This window comes from Physella acuta, unplaced genomic scaffold (genome assembly GCF_028476545.2).
Source record: "Physella acuta isolate Inbredline_101_S28 unplaced genomic scaffold, ASM2847654v3 ptg000718l, whole genome shotgun sequence".
NCBI lineage: Eukaryota > Metazoa > Mollusca > Gastropoda > Physidae > Physella > Physella acuta.
The window spans coordinates 85,866-108,869 of record NW_026732236.1 but is presented as its reverse complement, the minus strand read 5'-3'; the positions used below and the strand labels follow the sequence as shown (position 1 = coordinate 108,869).

General features: G+C 38.0%; 2 protein-coding genes and 1 long non-coding RNA gene across 4 annotated transcripts; 2 read left to right on the top strand and 1 right to left on the bottom strand.

Annotated features, from left to right (window-relative positions):
* The first annotated feature begins 413 nt into the window (after nt 1-413).
* LOC131949903 (uncharacterized) lies at nt 414-8,569 on the top strand. 2 transcript variants are annotated; one of them, XM_059311868.1, is made up of 3 exons: nt 414-735; nt 5,093-6,453; nt 7,447-8,569. In XM_059311868.1, the coding sequence occupies exons 1-3, from the start codon at nt 733-735 to the stop codon at nt 8,141-8,143; spliced, it is 2,061 nt and encodes a 686-aa protein (XP_059167851.1). In that variant the 5' UTR covers nt 414-732; the 3' UTR covers nt 8,144-8,569. The 2 variants fall into 2 exon arrangements, with proteins under 2 accessions (XP_059167851.1, XP_059167850.1); XM_059311867.1 differs by having other exon boundaries at nt 5,090-6,453.
* A 409-nt stretch (nt 8,570-8,978) lies between these two features.
* Nucleotides 8,979-22,696, bottom strand: LOC131949906 (cis-aconitate decarboxylase-like). Its single transcript, XM_059311873.1, has 9 exons — nt 22,604-22,696; nt 22,038-22,131; nt 21,259-21,525; nt 18,379-18,607; nt 17,699-17,875; nt 16,877-16,998; nt 10,713-10,884; nt 9,587-9,821; nt 8,979-9,182 (listed from the first exon to the last, which is right to left on the bottom strand). The coding sequence occupies exons 1-9, from the start codon at nt 22,694-22,696 to the stop codon at nt 8,979-8,981; spliced, it is 1,593 nt and encodes a 530-aa protein (XP_059167856.1).
* Nucleotides 11,609-14,883, top strand: LOC131949902 (uncharacterized). The gene is made up of 3 exons (XR_009388246.1): nt 11,609-11,884; nt 14,151-14,212; nt 14,654-14,883. It is a non-coding gene; the product is annotated as an uncharacterized LOC131949902 (long non-coding RNA).
* Nucleotides 22,697-23,004: the final 308 nt, after the last annotated feature.

Below are 23,004 nucleotides of genomic sequence, written 5' to 3'. Positions count from 1 at the left end.
ATATATATATATATATATATATATATATATATATATATATATATATATATATATATATCATAACTATTTTTATGACGTAAACGTTTTTATATTACATTGTAGCCAATTTAGCCCCTCTCCAACATAAAACCCCTTGTCTAGGCCAGTGATTCATTACGTTCAAGTGTTTTCAAGTACACAACCACCAAGGCAACAGTGAGTACCTCTCACTGAATCACCGTGTAAGTCTAATCAACCTACCCTCCGTCCTGTAAGTGATTCACTTTGTTGTTCAATCCACAACTCTAGCTAACTGTGAACACACCATGACGTCAACATTGACACACAAACACACACGTCTAAAACACACGAAGAAAAAAATAGAATGTTTATGAAATCTACTCACTTGTAGATTTTACCAGTTAGCAATTTTTTTTAACCTAAGCAGCTGTGTCTAACTAGAAGAAAATTAGAAACGTTTTAAAATTATGTTTTTTTTTCTCTAAAACATTGATCTGAAATTTAGTACATTCTTTAAGCTGTATTACAACAAATTTGGAAAACTTCACATAAGTAGCTCAACATAAAGTGGATACCATCTTTGATGTGTTCGGTCACTAATTATCTCTTCAATCATTATACAGTTTTTCTTAAGTGTTAGTTATCTATGGTGAACGTGTTTCGTCACCAATCTTAAGGTTTCGCCACCAATCATCCGTACAATCCATCATACAAACATCGCGACAGTCTTCTATGGTAAGTATTTGTGATGTGTACTGGTTTTTGTGATGTGTAATGGTTTTTGTGATGTGTAATGGTTTTTGTGATGTGTAATGGTTTTTTGCATGTGTAATGGTTTTTTGCATGTGTAATGGTTTTTGTCATGTCATTGTTACAAAATGCCATTGTTACATCATGTCATTGTTACATCATTTCATTATTACGTCATGTCATTGTTACATCATGTCATTGTTACATCATGTCATTGTTACATCATGTCATTGTTACATCATATCATTGTTACATCGTGTCATTGTTAAATCGTGTAATTGTTAGGTCATATCATTGTTACGTCATGTCATTGTTTGTTATATGTGCCCAGGGCCGGCGCTACCTATAAGGCGAACTAGGTGGTCGCCTATGGCGTATCCCTAAGGGGGGGGGGGCGCAAAAAGGTATAATCGCTATTCTCAAAAAGTATCTAATAAATAATAACTTTGATTATCTTTTATAAGCTATAGATGGTGATATAGAAAAGAGTAGCGCTCTATTTTGGCGCCCAGAACAAACTATCAATTTTGCACGTCTACCTTAAAATTAGGTCTATATTGGCATATATGGTGACTGGACAAAGGATCCCAGGACAAATTATCTCAGACAAAATATCTCACGGACAAATGATCTTATATACTAAAATTTTGCAATGAGATTATTTTGTCTGAGATCATTTGTCCATGATATCATTAGTCCTGATATATTTTGTCCTGGTATCTTTTGTCCGTGAGATCATTTGTCCATGAGATCATTTGTCATTGAACCGCATATATTTATTCGCGATGCTAAACATTCAAACCTCCTTCCTAATCTGGAAAGGTCGGGGTGCATTTTACCAGTCACTTTGCCTTTTTATTTTGGTGTCACATAATTAATAAAGAAAACTATTAAATAAGTTCGTAATTTAAATTTTGAACATTTCAGAGGGTTATCTAATTTGAATGTTGATTAGTGATTGCTCCAACACATGATGGGCGTTCCAAAGCACGTGCCATTTTGTTTTTAATAGGGCTTGTAAGTCTCGTTTTCTCTAACTTTGAATTAGAAAACTGTCCTGGTGTATAGTGTTTTGTAATGACGGGGTGTTTAAAGTATTGTACTTTTTTGGTAAGTTTTAATGGATCGCTTAGATTTGGGAGTAACGGCGGAAAGCTGTTGCTGATATGGTTTCGTAGGTTTAAAGTAACGAAGTGTTAAAGTGTCGTATTTTTTATTTGGCTGTTGTCGTGTAGTTGAAGGTCTAGTGGAATCTAATTGGTAGTAGAGAAATGATAATGTAGGTGATGAGGTATCGTAGTTCTGGAGTTCGGGAGTGTCGAGTATGGTTGTATTCAGGTATCGAATTGTGTTGACTGTTAATGTGTAGTAGAAGGTCCAGTGAAATCGTTGATTGAGAGTATCGTTTGTAGAGCTTGGTAAAGTTAAGCGAATTTGGAGCATCAAGTCTAGCTATGTTTAGGTATTGAAGTTTGATATGTTATGAATGTAGTAGAGTATATCGAGTAGTCGAATTTATCATAAGGTAGATGATTTCAATTCAGGACAGAACACACTACACAGAAGGGTAGGCGTTCTCTAGCTGAAAAATCTTTTTTTTTTTGGGAATCTAAATGACCGCTATTAAAGTATTAATATATATTATTATATAGGCTGGAATGTATAACCAACCGTAAACTTTGTTTTTTTTATTTAATCAATCATAGCAACATCTAACAAAATTTCCCGTAATTGATGTATTTGAAAGGCGTCCCATTATTTAGGGATTCCAAAATTTTTAAAAAATCCTTGATAATTGCATCGCGGTAGAGGCACGTCATCAAAATTGACTAGAAGTGTGTTATAAAAAGCTACGGTGTTTAACCTTTCAAACAAAACCAACAGTTAAGTAGCCAATGAGTAAAAATAATTATTTGACACGGTTACATAGCTAATATAAAAGATGTTATATGATTGTCACTTAATGAATTTAGATTTTTTTTCAAGCATGTCTGAGCTACACTTGTTTAATTAAGATATTTTTGTGAAAGTTAATTCCCTTGAATAAAATTCTGGTATTATTATTATTTAATGGGAGAGAAGTCGTTGCTTATCTTTACATTAATTTCAAATTCCTATACCTGAGGTTGGCCGCTTACTTATAAATACAACTTGAAGTTATTTGCTATTGTAAAAATTATACAGAGTAGAAGTTCTAAACAAAATAGTTTGGTAGGCTTTTTTAGCATTAAGTTTAAAAACAAATACATCAGTAGCCGTTGTAGATTGCAATACTTAATGTTAGTAGACTTACATTATGCTACAGTGCAACAAATGCGTCTAAAATCGTCTTAGTCGCAAATTAAGCATCTACTTAATTGTCTGTTTTATATTTTTCACCATCTCTTAAGGATTCATAAATAACTATTGTAGGCTGGAATCTATAACATTTATACCTTTTTATTTTTCAAAAACAAAGAAATCATTTTAGAGATTTTATAATTATAACTAAAGACAGTCAAGCTTAAAACAGGTAAGTTTCGTTTTTCAAGAACTGGTTTTTTTTATTTCCCTGTGTTTTTTCCCGTTCTTTTTTTCTCCCGGGAAAGTGGTAAGGAAGGCACTTGAAATTTTCTAGGGAGGGGGAGGGGGGGGGGGGGAAGGAGGCTCGTGCACCTAGCTACAATTTCAATAAAATGTGATTACGCTTCCACACTGGAATTGAAGGAATTAGTACAAACTTTTGCAACGCAGGAGGCAAGTAAAATTTGATTTTGAATCTACGTATACCGTTTATGCAATTGATAATAAATTAATATGTCACTTTTAATTAATTTTTTTCTTACACATATGTTTTAGTAATTAATTTGTGTGAAAGGGGGCGTTTAAATAAGTTTTGTCTAAATATCCTGGCGCCGGCACTGTATGTTCCCAGTGCTACACGCATATGTTCACACTATCAAACAACTTATCTCTTACATTCTTGTTTTTTTTAAATATTGGTAGCTACCAAAATCTGGTTCTTAAAACTACGGCAAAGCAACAACTTCAACACTTGTCATAACTATAACTTTAACTGCAACCTTAATTGTGGCATATAACTAGGGATATGTGTAGTACCCAAGCCAGTAATGCAAAAAAAAAAAAAAAAAAAAAAAAAAAAAAACAAACAACAACAAAACAACTTTAAATGGGAATTTTAGGTGATTGATAATGTACACATTTCTAATAACTAACTAATGTCAAAATTAGCTAACCCTCTCCCTTATTCAAGTCTTACCATGGCCCTAAACCTAATTTTGACCCTAATTATACATTTAATGATACCACTGACTACATACTGCACCTATGTTTTAGAAAATTTACCATCGGCTATTACTTACACTCCTACACATCCCTTATAAATATAAACAATATAGTGGTAATTTTTCACTTAGCATACAATAATCATCTGAGCATTCTTGTTAATATAATTAACGAGCCGACCCGCGGCGTATCATACGCCGCTATTTAGTTGTTTTCTACTTTTCAGTAATTCATAATTTGTGAATTCGACAGTACCAATGCTGCCACTGAAATTTTTTTCTTTAAAACACTAACCCCCCCCTCCTTTCCCCCAACCCCTACCCTTACCCCCCCCCCCCCCGTGAAAGCAGCCCCATCTTAGTTACCTCCTGTAAGTTTAAAATCGTTTCAAACTAAATTATCTGCCCATAATAGCCGTCACTAAGCCCGGCTCTACGATTTGTAAACATTTAGCTCACCAGACCATGTGGGGGTGGGGTGGGGGTGGTAGTGATAGTGATAGAGATAGTGATAGAGAGAAAGAGAGGGGACTGCAAGGCGCGCTTGCAGCTTGTTTTCTAACGTCTCCCTGAAGAGAATTATATATATATATATATATATATATATATATATAGATTCTCTTCACAAAGACCATAGAAAACACCACGCAGCTTAGCCACCACCCTCATCCCCACCTGTCAGGTGATCTGTGGTTCACCGCGAATGCTTACAATCGTAGAGCCGGGTTAGTGACGGCTATTAGGGGCAGATAATTTAGTATTAAACGATTTGAAACGAAAGGGGAGGTAACAATTTCTGATTGATCTTTTCTTTGTCTGTAAGCGGCTGCTTTCACTGGGCGGGTGGGGGGGGGGGGGGGGATAGTGATGAATTCACAAATTATGAATTGCTGATAAGCAGAAAATAAAACAACTAGATGGCGGCGTTTGCTACGTCGCAGGTCAGCTTGTTGTTAATGTTAGAGTTACAAACCCCCGCCATCGCCACTAACACCTTTTCCCTCCTCCCACCCCCACAAGTAACCAGACTTATTTCCCTTGGGTAAATCTCTCAGCAGGTGATGACCCCGCCGCGACAACCGGAACTGGACGTTGTGGTCAAGCGGCTGGAGAACTACCTCAACTCCTCCGTCCACGAGTACCTGTCCAGCCTGGTCCGGAACCTGAGCCCCGTGTCACGTCTGCCCAACCCCGCCCACCTCCTCCCCAAGAACACCGTCACAGGCATCGAGTGCGTCATCCTACCCCCGGTACTCTATTTCCTCACAATAGGCCTCGTCTTAGTCTTGGTATTTCTCTACTTCAAGCACACCGACACAAATGGCGCCGAATCTGGCCAAAGTCTGGAATCGTCTTCCCGGCAGTTGGATCTCATCAGCAACACTTTGAATAGAAATGTCGACGCCGCGACGCCACTTCCGGTTATTCTCGGCCGGACTTACGTTAAAAACGAACGCGGGGCTCAGCTGTCGAAAAATTCGTCGTCTGCGTCAAGTTCGACAATGTCGTTTGGAGAGATGGTAGATTTCAGGCGCGTAGACGCGGACGGTTTAAATACTAGTCCAACAACTCCTGGAGTTGTGAAGGGGATGAAGTATTTATCAACGAGCCGGGAGGAATTGTACTCGGCTAGACACGAGATGCAAAAATTGAAAAGTTCCGGAGCGAAATCAGCGTCGATGGGTATTCAAGATGAAAGCACTTCCGGTAACGCCATTAGGGCAGACATGTGCTACCGGCTGGTCTGGTTGTCCGGGGATGACGACTTCAACACGTCAAGTCAACAGCAGACAGGACAAGAATCGTGTCACGTGATTAACAAGGACAACACCAATCACAACACGAGTGACGCGTCCTACAGACCGAACAAATTTTACGAGAATCCCGTTTTCTCCAGCGAGATGGAAAACGACGTCTCGTCTCAAGAATACGAGACCGATTTTTTTCATCTGAAATCTGTAGGAAACCCTAAAAGTTCGTGTTTCGAGAAAACTCTCAGTATAACCAAGAGTAACTTCCCTTGCTGCAATGATCAGCCGTCGGTATCCAGCACTCCAATAGAGAAAAAACACGCAGCTAAAAATAGAACATCCAAACCAACCAAGTCGGGTAAAGGCCTATTTACATCCCGCACAAGAAGTCAACTGTTTCCTCCACTACACGTCGAACCTCGGCTATCCGGGAACGAATCCCACGGAGACGAGTGTCCAGGCGAGCCCAACTGTTGCGGGGTGTGGGAGATTGATGACTCACAGCTGTGGTTCCAGCCGACTCAGGAGACCAGCCAGGAGATGACGTCGACTTCCGGTACGACCAACAGCTACTGCGTCGACGCCGTGGAGCAGCTGGAGCACAGCGGATCGACCGACGCCAGCTCTTGTTTCAGTAGTTCCATTAGTCTGCCCAGTAGTATCCTAAGGTAATTGGTTGATGTATGGCTACATCAGTATCCTAAGGTAATTGGTTGATGTATGGCTACATCAGTATCCTAAGGTAATTGGTTAATGTATGGCTACATCAGTATCCTAAGGTAATTGGTTAATGTATGGCTACATCTGAATTGTAAGGTAATCGGCCCAGAAGTTTTCTAAGGTAATTTTCTTAATGAGTAGCTACATCAGTATTGTAAGGTAATTGGTTAATGAATAGCTACATCAGTATCCTAAGGTAATTGGTTAATGAATTGCTACATCAGTATTGTAAGGTAATTGGTTAATGAATAGCTACATCAGTATCCTAAGGTAATTGGTTAATGAATGGCTACTTCAGTATCCTAAGGTAATTGGTTAATGAATTGCTACATCAGTATTGTAAGGTAACTCATAGGCCAAAAGTGGTATTCTAAGTGAATTACTAGTTCACGAAAACAATGTTATATCAAATGGTTCTTGGCTAACAAATCTAATTTCACAAGTTAATGTATAAGATCTTTGCTTAGATTTTAAAAAAGCATTCCTTTGAATTTGTTAAGAAACCTTGGTTAGTGTTTCTTTCAGACTTTTTTCTCCGGAGGAGAGGGGGGGGGGGAGCACTTGATATTTTCGGGGTGGGGGGGGGGGGGCGAACTAAATTTTTCCGGGGGGGGGGGGCGGACACTGGTATGATAATTCCATTTCGTTCGGGGGCGGGGGGAGGGGGGGGGGGTTAGACTTTTTTGAAGAGATGCCTGGAAGAAGCTCTGGTTACAAAACCATTATAATTAGCTACTCTTGCTTATCAAAGCAATCCTTCGTTTCTTATTCGCTACTAAACACCATTTCTATTGTAGATTAGTTGTTCTTTATACATTCTGTTATTGGCCCAAGTATTTAATTAAATGTCATTTTAATTACTCAAAATAATGTATCATGAAATCAAGACATTACTCACCTATGTGATAAAATTTTAACATAGCTATTTCTTTACGTTGCAGGTTCCATGCCAGCAGAACTCGATCCGAGGCGCTCCCTACCTCGTGCTACCCTTTCAGCAGCACCATCCTCGAGGATGTGACGTCATCCAGCGGACCATCGGACGACGTCTGCACCGAGGCGACGTCTTTGTTCGCGCAGGTCGGCAGCTACAGCCAGACGGCCAGCCTTCTGCTGGATCAGCAGACGGCTCTCGCGCAGGGGACGTGCGGCAAGGGCGACAGCTCCACATCCGGGTCAAAGGTCAACCCGTTGGTTAAAAAAATGGCGGGTCCCGGGCGTGGTCACGTGACCGCCGAGCAGAGGCTGAGCGAGTTCGGGTTCATCAAGGCCAGCGGGTCCCACGGGTTCGTGGTCAACCCGTCCCCGGGCAAGTTTTACCGGCAGGATTCTTTACAACATTTGTTGGACGGGGGGTCAAGGTCAAAGATCAACACGCCCGTTCTACTACAAGATCCAGAAGATCACGAGACCTCGTACGTGGATCTTGAAGCGTATCTGACGTCTGACGAGAGTCGCTATCACTACACGGACAACAGTCCCGCTCAGTCGTCTGCCGACCAGCATCCAGCTTCAGACACGTCCGGGTTTGGTGCCAAAAAACTTGAGGACAAAAACAACAATCGCATGTATCGGGGTGAGAGGTCACGTGAAAGGTCATGCGAAAGGTCACTGCAACGATGGAGCGATCTGTCTTAGCTGGGAAGCGGTAATTTAAAAACATGAAACGTAAAATTAAAAACTGTTGTAGAAACTATATGAAACTATGCACAAGGAACGCATAGCACAAAGAGTAGGCCTATTACGTCCTTTTTCGAATGAGGACAACAAAAGTAAGAAAAAAATGTACAGAATATCATCAGTTTCAACATTTTATAGACATTTCCAATTCTGGAACATTCCATGGTGTTGAGGGGTTAAGCATAATTTCATCATTTGCGGTCTGCTTTATCACGCTTTGAGCCAAACTCAGCTTATTTCAATGACGATCTTAATTTAGTATCGTAAGATACGCCTCATCTTTTCAAGAAAATGTGTAACCCAGATGGGGTATTAATAAAAATATGTACAACACTATTTGAATGTATGTTGATAAAATAAACTCTTGATTACATTATATGACTTATTAATTTTGACTAAAAAATAAATCAATTAAAAAAACAACTTCGATATTATATTTACTTTGTTTGAAATTTTTATTGGTAATGTAAAATTAAATACAAGATGGCGAAAGTGTGAAATTAGAAAACATCTTGTTTAGAAGTCTATGCAGTATCTATACTTAAAAGTGAAAAGTGTATCACGCTATCGGCTTCAATAGTCAATATTCTCATGTCTTGAGTGCCTTTAGCAAGTAAAATTTTTAAAGATGAAAACTATCGCCTAGATCTAGTATTTACAGATAGAATAAAGTGTAATATACGTTATATAACAAACATGTATCATTTAGCTGAAGAGTAAGTTGTATAGAATATAAACAATATTTAATTATATTTGAGGAGCACATAGTTCTTTAAATAGTCTGTTGAAGTCTTTAAGAGCAATGCAGAAGTTTCGCCAGTTCTGCGGCCTTGACCTCCGCGTCCATGTCCTTGACCATGAGGACAATGTCCTGAGTCCTCTGCTGGTCCAGACATGAGGTGTTCTGCAGGAATTTGTTGACCACGTCTACGTCACTCAGCGGGTTGTCCCAGTGGCCGTACGGCTTGAGGCAGCGGGCCTGGATCTCCGTACCGTCCTGGGGGGTGGGAGGGTACGGTGTTATTGTACCGGGCTAGGATGGGGAGGGTACGGTGTTATTGTACCGGACTAGGATGTGGAAGGTACGGTGTTACTGTACCGGACTAGGATGTGGAAGGTACGGTGTTACTGTACCGGACTAGGATGGGGAGGGTACGGTGTTATTGTACCGGACTAGGATGGGGAGGGTACGGTGTTACTGTACCGGACTAGGATGTGGAAGGTACAGTTTAACTGTATTGTACTAGGCTCGGGAGGGTACGGTGTTACTGTACCGTACTAGGATAGAGAAGTTAGTTTTACTGTACCGTACTTGGATGGGGAGGGTACGGTGTTACTGTACCGGACTAGAATGGTGAGGCGACAGTTGAGTCGATGGGACAATGACAGGTGAGTACTTACCACCAGCTCGGCCTTGACCTCCACGTACATCTCATTGAAACACGGCCTGTTGTCGTCGGCGTGTTTCATCAACGTTTTCGTCATCAGATCACGCAGCTGTGGACGTGATCTCTGCTCGTCGTGGTAGCTGCAGGGTGTCACGTGACCGTCCAGCAGGGCCGTGCAGGCGTTAAAATGGAACGAGTGGCGGGCCTCGTGCATGGTGGAGGGGAGCGGGCGGTCGACGTACCTGGCGCTGAAACAGACGAGTGTCAGGTGAGGATGTGTGTATGAGCAGTCTGTGTGTGTGTCATGAGGATGAGTATGATGAGTGTGTATGATAAGTGTATGTGATAAGGATGTGTGTAATAAGAGTGTGATGAGTGTATATGTGTGTGTGTGTGTGATGAGTGTATGTGTGTATAATGTTGATGTGTATGATGAGTGTTTGTGTTCATAAATGAACGTGTGTGATGAATGTATGTAATAAATATGTGTGTAATGAGTGTATAAGTGTATGATAAGTGTATATTTGTGTGGTGAGTGTATATGTGTGTGGTGAGTGAGTGTGTATGTGACGAGTGTGTATTTGTGTGATACATGTGTGTATAGTGTGGGAGTACTGTCGATTAGACCACTTTTCTGTTTACAGCAGCGTAAACGACAATAATTACTGTCGATTACCAATGGTTGACTAAAGAGTACTATATGGCTCGGCATTGACGGGGGGGGGGGGGGGGAGTTAGTAGAACGTCCCGGAGTCCATTCAGCTCTAATGGGTACCTGCCACACATTAGGGAAAGTAAAGGCGGCTGGACATAGTTTGCTGACCACACCATATTTTTGTATATACAAGATATATGAGATCGTCGCCACTTGTTCCAATTACAGTCAGGTTAGAAAGGATACTTTACTTTTTAAAATTTAAGTTAAACATGATTATAGATCAGTATTTCTTCCAGACTTTTTTCTCGGGGGGGGGGGGGCGATAACATTTTCCTGGGGGGTGGACGCTGGTAAAAGTATATGTTTTCGATATAAATTCCATTACGTTCGGGGGAGTGGTAGACTTTCTTCGGCGGGGGTGGGGGGGGGGGGTGCGGCTCCGAAGAGATGCCTAGAAGAAATTCTGCAGATGATAACTTACTATGGCGCTGAAATGGTCACGTGTTTGATGTCGTCTGGCTTGACATTTTCCGCCAGTTTCTTGTGGACCTCCAGGGCGGCGTCTATGGTCCAGTGCATGCCCAGGTGGGCGGGGTAGCGCTTTAGGGCGATGTCTTGTGTGTGGAAGTAGAAGTGGTCATGCTTGGTGAATTCTGCTGAACAGAGTAAATAGTCAATGCATGTTTCATCTTGTCTGAATAGATGAATAGAGTAGACAATTAACAAAGGATTTAATCTAAATAAAGGAAGAAAGTAGATATTCAGAACATGTTTCATCGTGTATGAATAGATGAATAAAGTAGACAATAAAAAATGATATAATCTAAATAAAGGAAAAAAGTAAATATTAAATAACTGTTTCACTTTGTCTTAGCAAATGAAGAAAATAATTTTTCAATAGATGTTTAATAATGTCTAATTATACGAGGAGATTAGATATTCAATAGATGTTCGATACAGTATAAATAAATGAAGAAAATAGATTTTCATTAAATATTTGGTACAATCTAAATGCAAGAAAAAATTATTTATTCAATAGAAAGAAGTAAAGATACAAAAATAATTCAGACCTGACTGTCATATTGTGATATAGAGCGCCCAGCCGCCTTTATTTTCCCTAATGCGAGTGAGGTACCCATCGGAGCTTGGTGGACTCACGGACGTAAACCCGGATTCGAATTTTAGACTGCCTACTTAACAGTCGTATGCTCTACCATTCGACCACGCCGCCCAATAACAATGTATAGTACAATGGTTTTATTCTTGAACACGCTAAACAACCTCTATGAAACCTAGCGCTTGAACTAAATTCGAAACTTTCGGGCTAAAAAATGTGTACATTACAACTAGACCACGCCATCCCATCCCTTATCTATAGAACTTGTAAGTTTATCGTTCTTTCTCGCGTTAATTCGTGTCTGGTTAGCCAGGGAGAGATAAAAGTTTTCGAACTAAATCAATTGTTGTGAACGGGGTTTCCCATTGATAACAAAAAACATGGCGGCTATTTGTTAGTAGGTCCCGCTTCAAGATTTCAAAATCATCAAACGTTCCAGAAATGCAACAACTGTAAAAACTTTCAACGCTGTTTTGTTCATATGGATTGGAACAAACACATGTGTATGCATTTTTGAATATAAAAGTTTTGTGGCGGTAAGTATATTGATTTTATTTCTTTTGTTGATAGTTTGTCCAAGGCTAGGGGACATTACTCTGATTCTACTCAGTCTTTGCTACGAGACTTAAGATTCCCAGACCTAGACTAGATCTAGATCCTAGAATCTACCAACTAAGATCTACATTGCTTTAATCTAGTTCTAAGAGTATAAGTTCATGAATTAGAATATATTAGATCTAGATTCTAGATCTAGTATTTTAGTGATCTAGATAAAATATTAAAAATATTAAGAAAAGGATGACGGTAAAAACTAAAACAACAGGAAAATGAGGATGACTTCCAGTCTCACTCAGCCTACGACTTACTTATTAATCGAATCTAGATTCTAGATCTAGATATTAGATCTAGATATCTAGAACTTAGACAACAATTTTAATGTTAATAGACCTAGATCTAGATTCTAGATCTAGCTAGATTACTGAACTAGACTCTAGTACTGATTACTCAGTGATTACTGTTTAGTGTTTAATATTTTAGAAGTAGGCCTATTACTGGCTATTAGTTATTAGAAGTAGCTTGTAGATAGATGGCTAGATAGATCTAGATAGTATTACTAGATCTAGATAGAGATAGTAGAATAGATCTAGATCTAGATTCTAGTAGCAGACTAGTATGGTAGGCCCTAGATCTAAAATCTAGATCTAGAGAATCTAGTAGATCTAGATGAGATAGATTCTAATCTAGATCTAGATTAGATCTAGTTTAGGTAAACCTACCCTAGTTAAGTTTAGTAAGAGCTAGTAATGCCTAGTAAGGCTAACCTGTTTTTAATTTTAAATCAATTTTTTTATATCAAGAATCTAGACTAGATCTACTCTAGCTATTTACTAGATCTAGATCAGTAGCCAGTAGAGTGATTAGAGTAGTAGTAGAGTGTAGTGTAGAGTACTGTAGACTATTGTTACACTATTGTAGAGTGTAGGTACTAATAACTAGACTGAAACTAAATTAGACTAGAATCTAGGTCTAGATACATTTATGGCTTACAGACTTATCAGACTACAGTGTTGCAATGAGTAGATCTAGTAATATATAGATTAAATTTAGTTTGAAATTGTTAAAGTAGTGCTACTACTTTTCTAAGTAGTAAGTAGTGTAGACTACTAGAAGAGCAAGATGATAGATCTCCATCAAGCTACAATAGAGTTTAGTTAGTAGTTAGTTAGTCATAGTAATAGTACCAAAAGCAGTGTAAGTAGCACAGTAAAAAAAAGTATTACTAGGCCATCTACTATTGTATTAGGTCCTTTTATTTTTAGCAAGTTAAAGTTTGGTTAAGTACTAGTCTTCTAGCAAGTTGCCTAGTAGTAAACTTATAAACTAGATCATGTGTATTAGTGCTATTAGACTTGTAGGCTAGTCTTGTTAGTCTAGACCAGGGACTATAAAATCTACAATTGATAACTTTCGGCCTTTTAGTATAAGCCTAATTATTAATGAATTACAGGGTACAAAAATTAATAAATTGGTCAGAGTCAGTATGGTTACAGTTAGCTGTTAATAGAATTAAGTTTTAGATCTATTGACTACAATTTTTAGTTACAAGTAATGAAAATGAAACTAATAGTTTTGTAATAGTTAAGATATGGTTAACTGTAAACCAGATATTTTAGTTTTTAAGACAAGCTAAGTAGATAGAAAACTGAACCTTTACAATAAATTAAACCTTTTATAAATATAAATATACGAGCCGACCCGCTGCATATCATACGCCGCTATTTAGTTGTTTTTTTTTTTTCTACTTTTCAGTAATATAAAATTTGTGAATTCGACAGTACCAATGCTGCCATTGAAAATATTTGCTTAAAAACACTACCCCCCCCCCCATGTGAAAGCAGCCTCCTCTTAGTTACCTCCTCTAAGTTTAAAATCGTTTCAAATTAAATTATCTGCCCCTAATAGCCGTCACCAAACCCGTCTCTGTGATTGTAAAATGTAAACAGAGTGAACACCGCTCACCAGATCATGTGGGGGTGGGGTGGGGGTGGTAGTGATAGTGATTGTGATAGAGAGGAAGAGAGGGGACTGCAAAGGCGCGCTTGCAGCTTGTTTTCTAACTGATCCCAGAAGAGAATTATATATGTACATATATATATATATATATATATATATATATATATATATATATATATATATATATATATATATATATATATATATTAATATCTCATATTAGTTAAATAATTATTTTAATATAATATATGGATAAACTTAATAATTTATTATATTTAAATTCCCTAGGTACTTGGCAAGCAATTTTCTCACACTTTACTGTGGCTATTGGTGCTGATCTTGAACTAAAGGTGAGCTGAATTTTTTTTTTATAATAAGCCATTTTTCAGCTTAAGCCCAAGTTTGAAATTGATTCAGTGTTCTAATTCTTAAAGAATATGTTGCTACTAAGATTATATACTGTAAGTATTAATATGTATGGCTTGATAGTGGGACTGTCAGACAGTAGATTTCACATTTCTATCCTAAAAGATAAGAGTTCAGATCCCTGGTTTTAGTCCTGGTATGATGTCCTAAGTCTCATGAGTACCAGCTCTCATGAGTACCTGGCTCAAGATAGGGAAATTAAAGGTGGCTGGGTATATACCTCTGAATACTCTAATTTTACATGCAAATGTCACAGAAACAGGTGAATTTTAATTCAACGGCTATATTGGCTGTCTGTTTTAATCAATGATTAATTTTTTCATATTACAGAAAGTTGTTAAAAATATTATTTATTTAATTTCTAGGTAAATGGAACAGCATGGATGTGGATTTTTAGACACAAGGAAGCTGAATTTAACTTTTAATGAAGAATTTAAATGATGATTGTCCATGAAAAGAAATATTAATCATATACATTGTAATGCTGTATTGATGCATCTTCTGTTTTAAGTAATTAAAAAACCATCCATTTATGAAATTCTTTTCATTTTTTTTTTCAATTTTAAAACTGTAGTTCTGTTTTGTTATTTGAAAACAATGATGAAAGTATACTGAACTGCCATTGAGATATTAATATAAATGCTATTGTTTATAGTTTAATTCTTTCAGAAGCAACTATATTGACATCAAAACTGAATCTTTATTGTACATTAAGTATAAAAGCTTACCCGCAAACCAGTCCATGTCAACAATTTATTGACATTCAAACATTAAATTTTTTTAAAGGTGATTTTTCTTAAATAAAACAGACTACTTTCATATGGGATAAGAAACATTTAATTTTGAAATTGATTGGTTTATTAAATTTTAATGGAGCTGAAACTAAAACACTGGGTACAAATATATTATTACTTTGTTTCTCAGAAAATTGCAAATTTTGAACATAAGAACTGTGGGAAGTAGGCAATGATGTTAAAATATCTCTTGAAACTTGAAGAAATTGTGGAAGGTTTAGAGATAGAAAACAACATTTCAAAAGATGATGTTTGAAATAATGGTAAAATATCTTTAGCAATTGTCACTGAATAAATATTTTCATTAGACAAATCACATTTAGATATAGAAGAATAAGGTATGTCTTCAGATTTTCTTATCAGCGAAGATCCTGGGTGATTCTCTTTGTTACCATCGGTCAAACGACAAGCCAATTCTGGAAAATTCATTGGGTTCTTTGCCTGGGCAGCTAAATATATTTAAATTAAGTTCATGCAAGGCTTTAGAAACATCAATTGGATAAAACTCTATAATTTCATTAACTTTTTATTAATATCAGCTCCAAAGGAATAATATAAACAAGTTACACATCATCAATAAATCAAATTTGCAGATATTTCCATTTCACCAAACTTTCTCTAAGTCATAATATATATTTTAAATTCATGGCATTTTGTTAGGCTAGATATGTTGACTTTTATTTACCACAATAATCTGATTATATAAATTAGGATTACCCAGCTATCATACATTCTTCTTTTTACTGCCCTTTTTTATGAGGGGGAGGTAAAAATCATCATAAAATGTGTGATGCAATTTACAGATGAACCCTCTCTCTCTCTACCCCTCCCCCTATATATATATATATATATATATGTATATCTACATAATCTCTAAAATCATGTTGGTACCTCTACCTGTTTGAATGTTAGGCCCCTTTCCTTCAACTGTTTCTGTGTGGATCTTCTCCATGGGGGTCATCCATAAATGACGTCACGCATTTTTTTGACGATTTTTACCTCCCCCCCCCCCTCCCCCTACACATCGTCACAAAAAGCCAGACCCCCACCCCCTAAAATGACGTCACACAGTACTAGATTCTAGATCTAAATTACTACAGTTGCCTACACTCTAGATTTAGTTCTTAAGTTCTACAACAAGACTACACTAAACTTCGCTAGATCTAGAATAATCTAGATTCTATATATAAATTGATATTGAACATATTCTAGTCTACCTGTCTTAAAGTAAATAGCCTATTTAGTAATTTAGTAATTAATTCCACTCAACTACACTTAAAATAAAAGAAACTAGATCTAGAATCTAGATCTCTAGACTACTCTTGAGTCTATAATAAATTAAAAATAAATCCTGTATGTCGTTTTTTTTTAAGTCATAGATCTAGATATAGAATTCTAGATCTAGAAATCTAGACTCTAGATCTAGGCTATATATATTTATTAATTAAATTAGGTTTGATTTCAGATTTACGATTGAAATCTTTTAGGCCTATAAATATCATATTTTATATAGATTATAGATGTATTATTATTATACAGGTTGTATTCTAGATCTATCTAGATCTATATAAAATATAATATATTTGTGTGTGTGTGTTATTTTAAACTTAATTTAATTAAAACAACTTATTGTCGGAGTTTTTTTTTATTCCAAAATCGAAAGTAGATTTCATAACTTTAAAAAAAAAAAATAAAAAATATTCTCATTTGGTTTGAAAAAACAAAAAAACGCCAGCTGGCAACTACCGGAGCGAGAACTTGGTAAGCTACTTTAACAACTTACAAGCCCAATACCTGCAAGCAACGCCTCGGGATCAAAGTCGTCGTAGAAAGCCCCAAACCCTGAAGGCATGTCTAGGATGTTGCTGTTGCCTTCAATACCTTGGTCAGCCAGAAGTGCCGCTTCCAGACCAAACCTAAAACACAGAAGATTGCTCGTAATAAAACAGAGAGAGAGAGAGAGAGAGAGAGAGAGAGAGAGAGAGAGAGAGAGAGAGAGAGAGAGAGAGAGAGAGAGAGAGAGAGAGAGAGAGAATTGTTTATTGTAAAAACCGAGAGAAAATAGTTTAGAACTGAAACAAAAAATCTACTACCACATTTCAAAGTAGTTCGCGATCAACAATAGACGGAAAATAGCTCAGAATGAAAACGGAAGTAAAATATTTTACAATAAAGCAAGAAGAAAATATGTCACAATAAAAACAGACTGAAGATAGTTAACAATAAATGCAGAACATAATTCACAATGATAATTTAAAACAGAAGATCGTCGTTCTTAATTTAATATAAGGTTTTGCAACCACATTTTCTGAACCCAATCCTTCCTCTAAACTATACATTGGTCTCAGTTAAATCTAAACTACCTCTTAAAGAGTCCACTATCAGAGAACACTACAAACCAGAGGCGTAGCGATGGGGGGGGGGGGGGGGGGGGTGCGGAGTACATATGTCCCCGGGCGCCGACCCTAGGGGCCCTAAAATAAGCTCATTTTAGCTGCTATTTTCAATTATGAATATAAAAATTATACGGGGGGGGGGGGGCGCCAAATTGAAAGTTTGTCCCCCGGCGCCGGGAGGGGTCGCTACGCCTCTGCCACAAACACATCGTTAAAATACCTGGCCGCTTTCCCAGCATGCAACGGTTTTGTTGTCGTCCCAACGTTGGCCATCGGGGCACCAGCAAACGACGCCGCGATGCCCAGGGCGTTTCTGCTTTTCTTAAGACCGAACCCAAGAAGGTTTGAACAGGCGGCGGCGCTACCCATGACGCCAACAACGGAGGGAGGGTGAAACCTGTGAGAACAATACAGGGAATTGAGCAGGTGTTTAGGTACAGGTGTGGTAATCTAATTGTCAAAAGGTAGAGCATACAACTATTAACCAGAAATTTTCGAGTTCCAATCCGGGTTCAAGTACGAAACACGTCCCTGAGTCCACCCAGCTCTGATGGCTACCTAACTCACGTTAGGGAAAGTAAAGGCGGCTGGGCATAGTGCTGACCACACTATCCCTTAATAGGAAAGGTCACAGAAACAGGTGAACTTTACTTGCCCTATGGACCGTCAGATCCGAAATGTAACTTTACTTATTTATGTTAATCTAAGTCTCAGAGACTCATTTGTGTAAAGGCAATTTATTTTTAGAAACAAGAACAACAACCAATTTTTGTTTGCATTATCTCCCTTGTATAATATGTTCCTATTCATCTATTTATAATTCTTAATTACCCGTTTTTAAAAATAAAACACCCCCCCCCCCTTCATCTCCCTTATCTTTTGGCTGGAAATAATCCTCACCTGCAAGGTAGATTTCTCGCAGACTTCGATGTCCTTAACAGCATGCCTTGCACCTGTATCCCCACGTTGTACGCCAGCAGCACATCCTCTAGGGAGGGGCTGAGGGGGGCGGGCAGGAACTGGGCCAGGGCCAGCAGTGCCGGGAGGGTGGCGCCGCTGGGGTGGGTGGCGGGGTGCCAGGTGTCGTCGAAGTCCATTGTGTGGACGCTGGTGCCGTTGATGAAGGCGGCTGGGAGGGACGTGGGGAGAGAGGTTAGAGGTGAGGTCACGGGATTTTGTGGATGGGTGAATGGGATTTTGTGGATGGGATAATGGGGTTTTGTGGGTGGGATAATGGGAATGTGTGGATGGGATAATGAAATGATAATGGGATTATGTGGATGGGATAATGGGATTTTGTGGATGGGATAATAAAATGGTAATGGGATTATTTGGATAGGATAATGAGATTTTGTGGATGGGTTGGTGTGATTTTGTAGATGGGATAATGGAATTTTGTGGTTGTGATAATGAGATTTTGTTGATGGGATAATGTGATATTCTGGCTGAGATAGTGGGATTTTCTGGATGGGATAATGGGAAATTCTAGATGGGATAATGGGATTTTGTGGATGGAATGGTGCACTTTTTAAAGCTTGGATGATGGTGTTCAGTGGTTGGGATAACATGATTATATGTTAGGGAGTATTGGATTTTTAAAACTTGGATAATGCTATTTAGTGGCTGAAATAATAAGATTATATGGCTTGGTTAAATGGGATTTTGTGGCTGATATAATGATTTTTTGTGGCTAAGATAAAGGGATTTTGTGGATTGAGTAATATGATTTTGTGGCTGGAATTATAGGATTTTTTAAAGATTGGATAATGTTAGTTTGCTTGCTGGCGCAATGCGATTTCATGATGTAATTGGTTACAAAGGGAAAAAAAACATTAGCCCATATTAAATTATTATCCCAATGTCTCAAATTTTTATAATTTTTTGATATGGTTTAGCTTTTAGGCACTGAATGAAGGAATGACTATAGTTTTTTTTTTAAAATCAATACTTTTTTAAAAAATATCGATTTTTTTAAAAAAACGTCCCATAAATGGGACGCTAGCAACGAACGGCCCCATGTACATTTATTGAACAAAAAATCATTTATCAGGAAATATGGCTAATCACGCGAAAATTAAGCTGTATACTGATTTTGTATTGTTAGACCAATGATTACATTGTTTAGGACAGCTAAAAATACTGACAACGTTCAATTGGGTTAGCCATACCATGGTCTAAAATGCAGAAATTATGTTCAAATGTCCAGTTTTCTTTCAATCTAGTATCCATCAAAGTGAATAACACTTGGAAATAAGTAAAGCTGTGACTGATACATCTAATTATACACACATGATCACAAATAATGCTATTATTCATCGAAAATGTAACATAATTAAATATAAATAATTGATTTTTTGGCGGGCGAACTTGAAATTTTCAGGGGGGGGGGGCTTAAATTTCCGGGGGAGGGTGGACACTGATAGAAGTATGTTTTCTATGTAAATTTCATTTTGTTCTGTGGGCAGAGACCCACCTCCCCTGCTCCAAAATGATGCCTGGAAGAGACTCAGTGAATTTGCAAAAAACGATCCCGTTAAGTCCCAGATGTCATCCAGCCATCTTCTCTTTTGTTACCCTCGCTATCCCCCCCCCCCCCTATTAGGCGTACATTAGGACATCAGACATCTTATTACTAGGGCCCGGATCCGTCTCTGGGGGCCTGTATTGAGTGTTCATTGCTCTCATCCGTGTATGCACCTCACTATGCGAACAGCTCCCAATCTAGCACCAGCAATCCCCTTACAAAGCCTCGTAAAAAGTTAAAAAGTAAAACTGGTATCGGGAACCTTAGAGGGGAATATCATTGAGGCATGACAACAGTAGACAGCAAATTCACATTTCTGCTATATGTAGCTTGAGCTCTCTTACATGAAGAGTGTTAACCAACCCCCATGACTGAATCATTTCACCTAAATTGTGACCATTGTTATTATTATGGTTTTTTTTTATAATTTTAATATTACGCGCTAGTAAATTTACAGCAATACTAAATTAGTTTATATTCAATGGTATTAAATAGGAGCCTACTTCAGTAAGTGTAATTCTGAAAACTTAAAAATAAACAGTAAGTTTTTCAATATTTTCAATTTTTTATACAATAATATATAAGTAAATATAGGTCAAGGTCATAATTAAATATCTATAAATGCTACTTAACACTCCAAAATCAACAAATAACAAAGTCAACAATTGTTTCACCATAAATAACCATTTAACATAAATATTTGCATCTGTGTTTCTCGCTAGTGTCCAATAAATGTGACGTTTGTGTAACAATCTACATGGGGCCATTCGTTGCTAGCGTCCCACTTATGGGACGCTTGTTGTACACTTGATATAACAAAGTAGTAAAAAAAAATTGTTACTCTTAAATTTTTATCAGATAAAAATATGGTACTGCTATAAGTTTCAAATGTATTTTTCACTTAAAATATTAATATTTTAGAAGATATGCATTTTCCTGCGCGCATATTTTCTTTTTTTCCGCCATTTTGACAATTCCTGCAAAGCCGGCTCTACAAAATTTTTCTAAATTAATTTTTTCACAAAAACCCACAAATTCAATAGTCTAACCATTTTCAAATACAATGAAACATAATTTGAGTTTTAACTAGTTTTTAATAAATTTTAGCAATTTTTTTTACTAGCGTCCCATAAGTGGGACGCTAGCAGAATATGGGTGTAATGTATCTGATGACTATTATTATAACAAGGAACAAGGAACCTTACCGTCCTCAGCCTCATCTCTCTGCCTCAGACTAAAACCCCCCAACAACTTACCAATATCCGGTGACGTCCTCAGATCCCGGGACCCCCACACCGCCGACCCCGACGAGTCCCGACAGGGTTTCCCCAGCCCCGCGTACATCTTCGTCACGCTCTGGGCGATGTCAGTCTGGAATCCCAGGATCCCGACCCCCAGCGTGTCCAGCAGCATCCTCTTGCTGCGGTGGATGGTTTTCTCGGACAGCTGCATTAGGCTGGTGTTGGCCACTAGGTCGGACATCCATGACGTCACGGAGGTCGCGGGCAGGTTGACTCCAAGTGCTGAGCATTCGTTAAAACAAGTTAATAAAAAGTCTAGTGACAATTTAAGCGCAATTTCTTTAATTAATTTTTTGTGACCGAACGAAAGGATATTTTTGAAAACTTTCTTCGGCAATATTGTTCTAAATTATGGCAGGAATCGACTGGTAAATGTTTCAAGTCGCTAAGTGGTCTGGTTGCCGAGATATGGGCCGAAAACTGCATTTTTTTCGAGGTTTTTTGGCTTTTCCGGGAAATCCAGGAAGGAATTCCGGAATTTTTTTTGGCCCACAATCATCCCCGGAACTTGCTTAAAATATTTGATTTGGAACTAGTCCTCGATATTGCTTCGTTGAGGAGGAGATACGACTTAAAGCTGCGGACACACATCCATCCAGAAATGACGAGTTAATAATCGCAATACCTGTAAGGAAATTGCGCTAAAAATAGAAAAATAATAACTAAAAACACAACGTTCACGTGGTAGCTAAAAATAGAACATGAATCGAGCTGTTTTGTTTACAAACACTTACTAGTGGGCGTTTCTATTTGGAGAGGGACATGCGCGTTGTCAGCAAAAGTCTTGTGTTGAAACGTGGCGATTGGCTGTTCTTGTCGAACACTGACCTAAAAAAAGGAATTGTTAAAAATAAGAATTGAAAAGTGTTTTGACATTTATTAGACGCGTTAAATCTTGAATGCTTGAAGTTTTTCAATATCTCTAGGCATCTTGATGTGTAGCTTATCTTCATATCGAGGTCATCTTAATATCTAGCTTATCGTGATGCCCATAACATCTTAAATGTCCAGAACATCTTGATGTCAAAAACATCTTGATGTGCAGACCCTTTTTATGTTCAGAACATCTTGATGTCTAGACCCTCTTATAATGTCCAGAACTTTGTGATGTCCGGATCCTTTTAATGTCCAGAACATCTTAATTCCAGACCTTCTGGTTGTCCAGTTTGAAGTCCACATCATCTTTATGCCCAGAACATCATTATTTGCAACACACGCCAGTTTCCTATACACAATTCTGCTACCCTTATTAGACTGATACAATTATCTAAACAATCAATTATCAACAACACTGATTTACATTGTCCTGTGTATAGACAGTCCTGACAAAATTACTGCCAAGCAGCCTGCCTGGAACCTGGACTATAGGCCTTGCTGTAGTAGAAATGCTCATTTTCTCTTGTATTAGGTCGCTGCTACTGTTAGCGGCATCGCTAGTCTACTGACCACTTATATAAGGTACATCTCGTCATTAGTATGTGCTGCTAATCACGCGAACACAAAGTGTATGATCGACAATATTATCATTTACCACAAGTTACCAACTGGTTTAATTTGAATAATGAATTTTCATCACGAAAGTAGGTCAAGTTGGGGATTAGAAGAGACAAAAGCTATTTGCACGGCTAAGTTTATCTCCACATAGCGGCTTCACATTTCGATTAGAGTATGGCTTGTAAGCCTCGTTCTCTCTCACTTAAA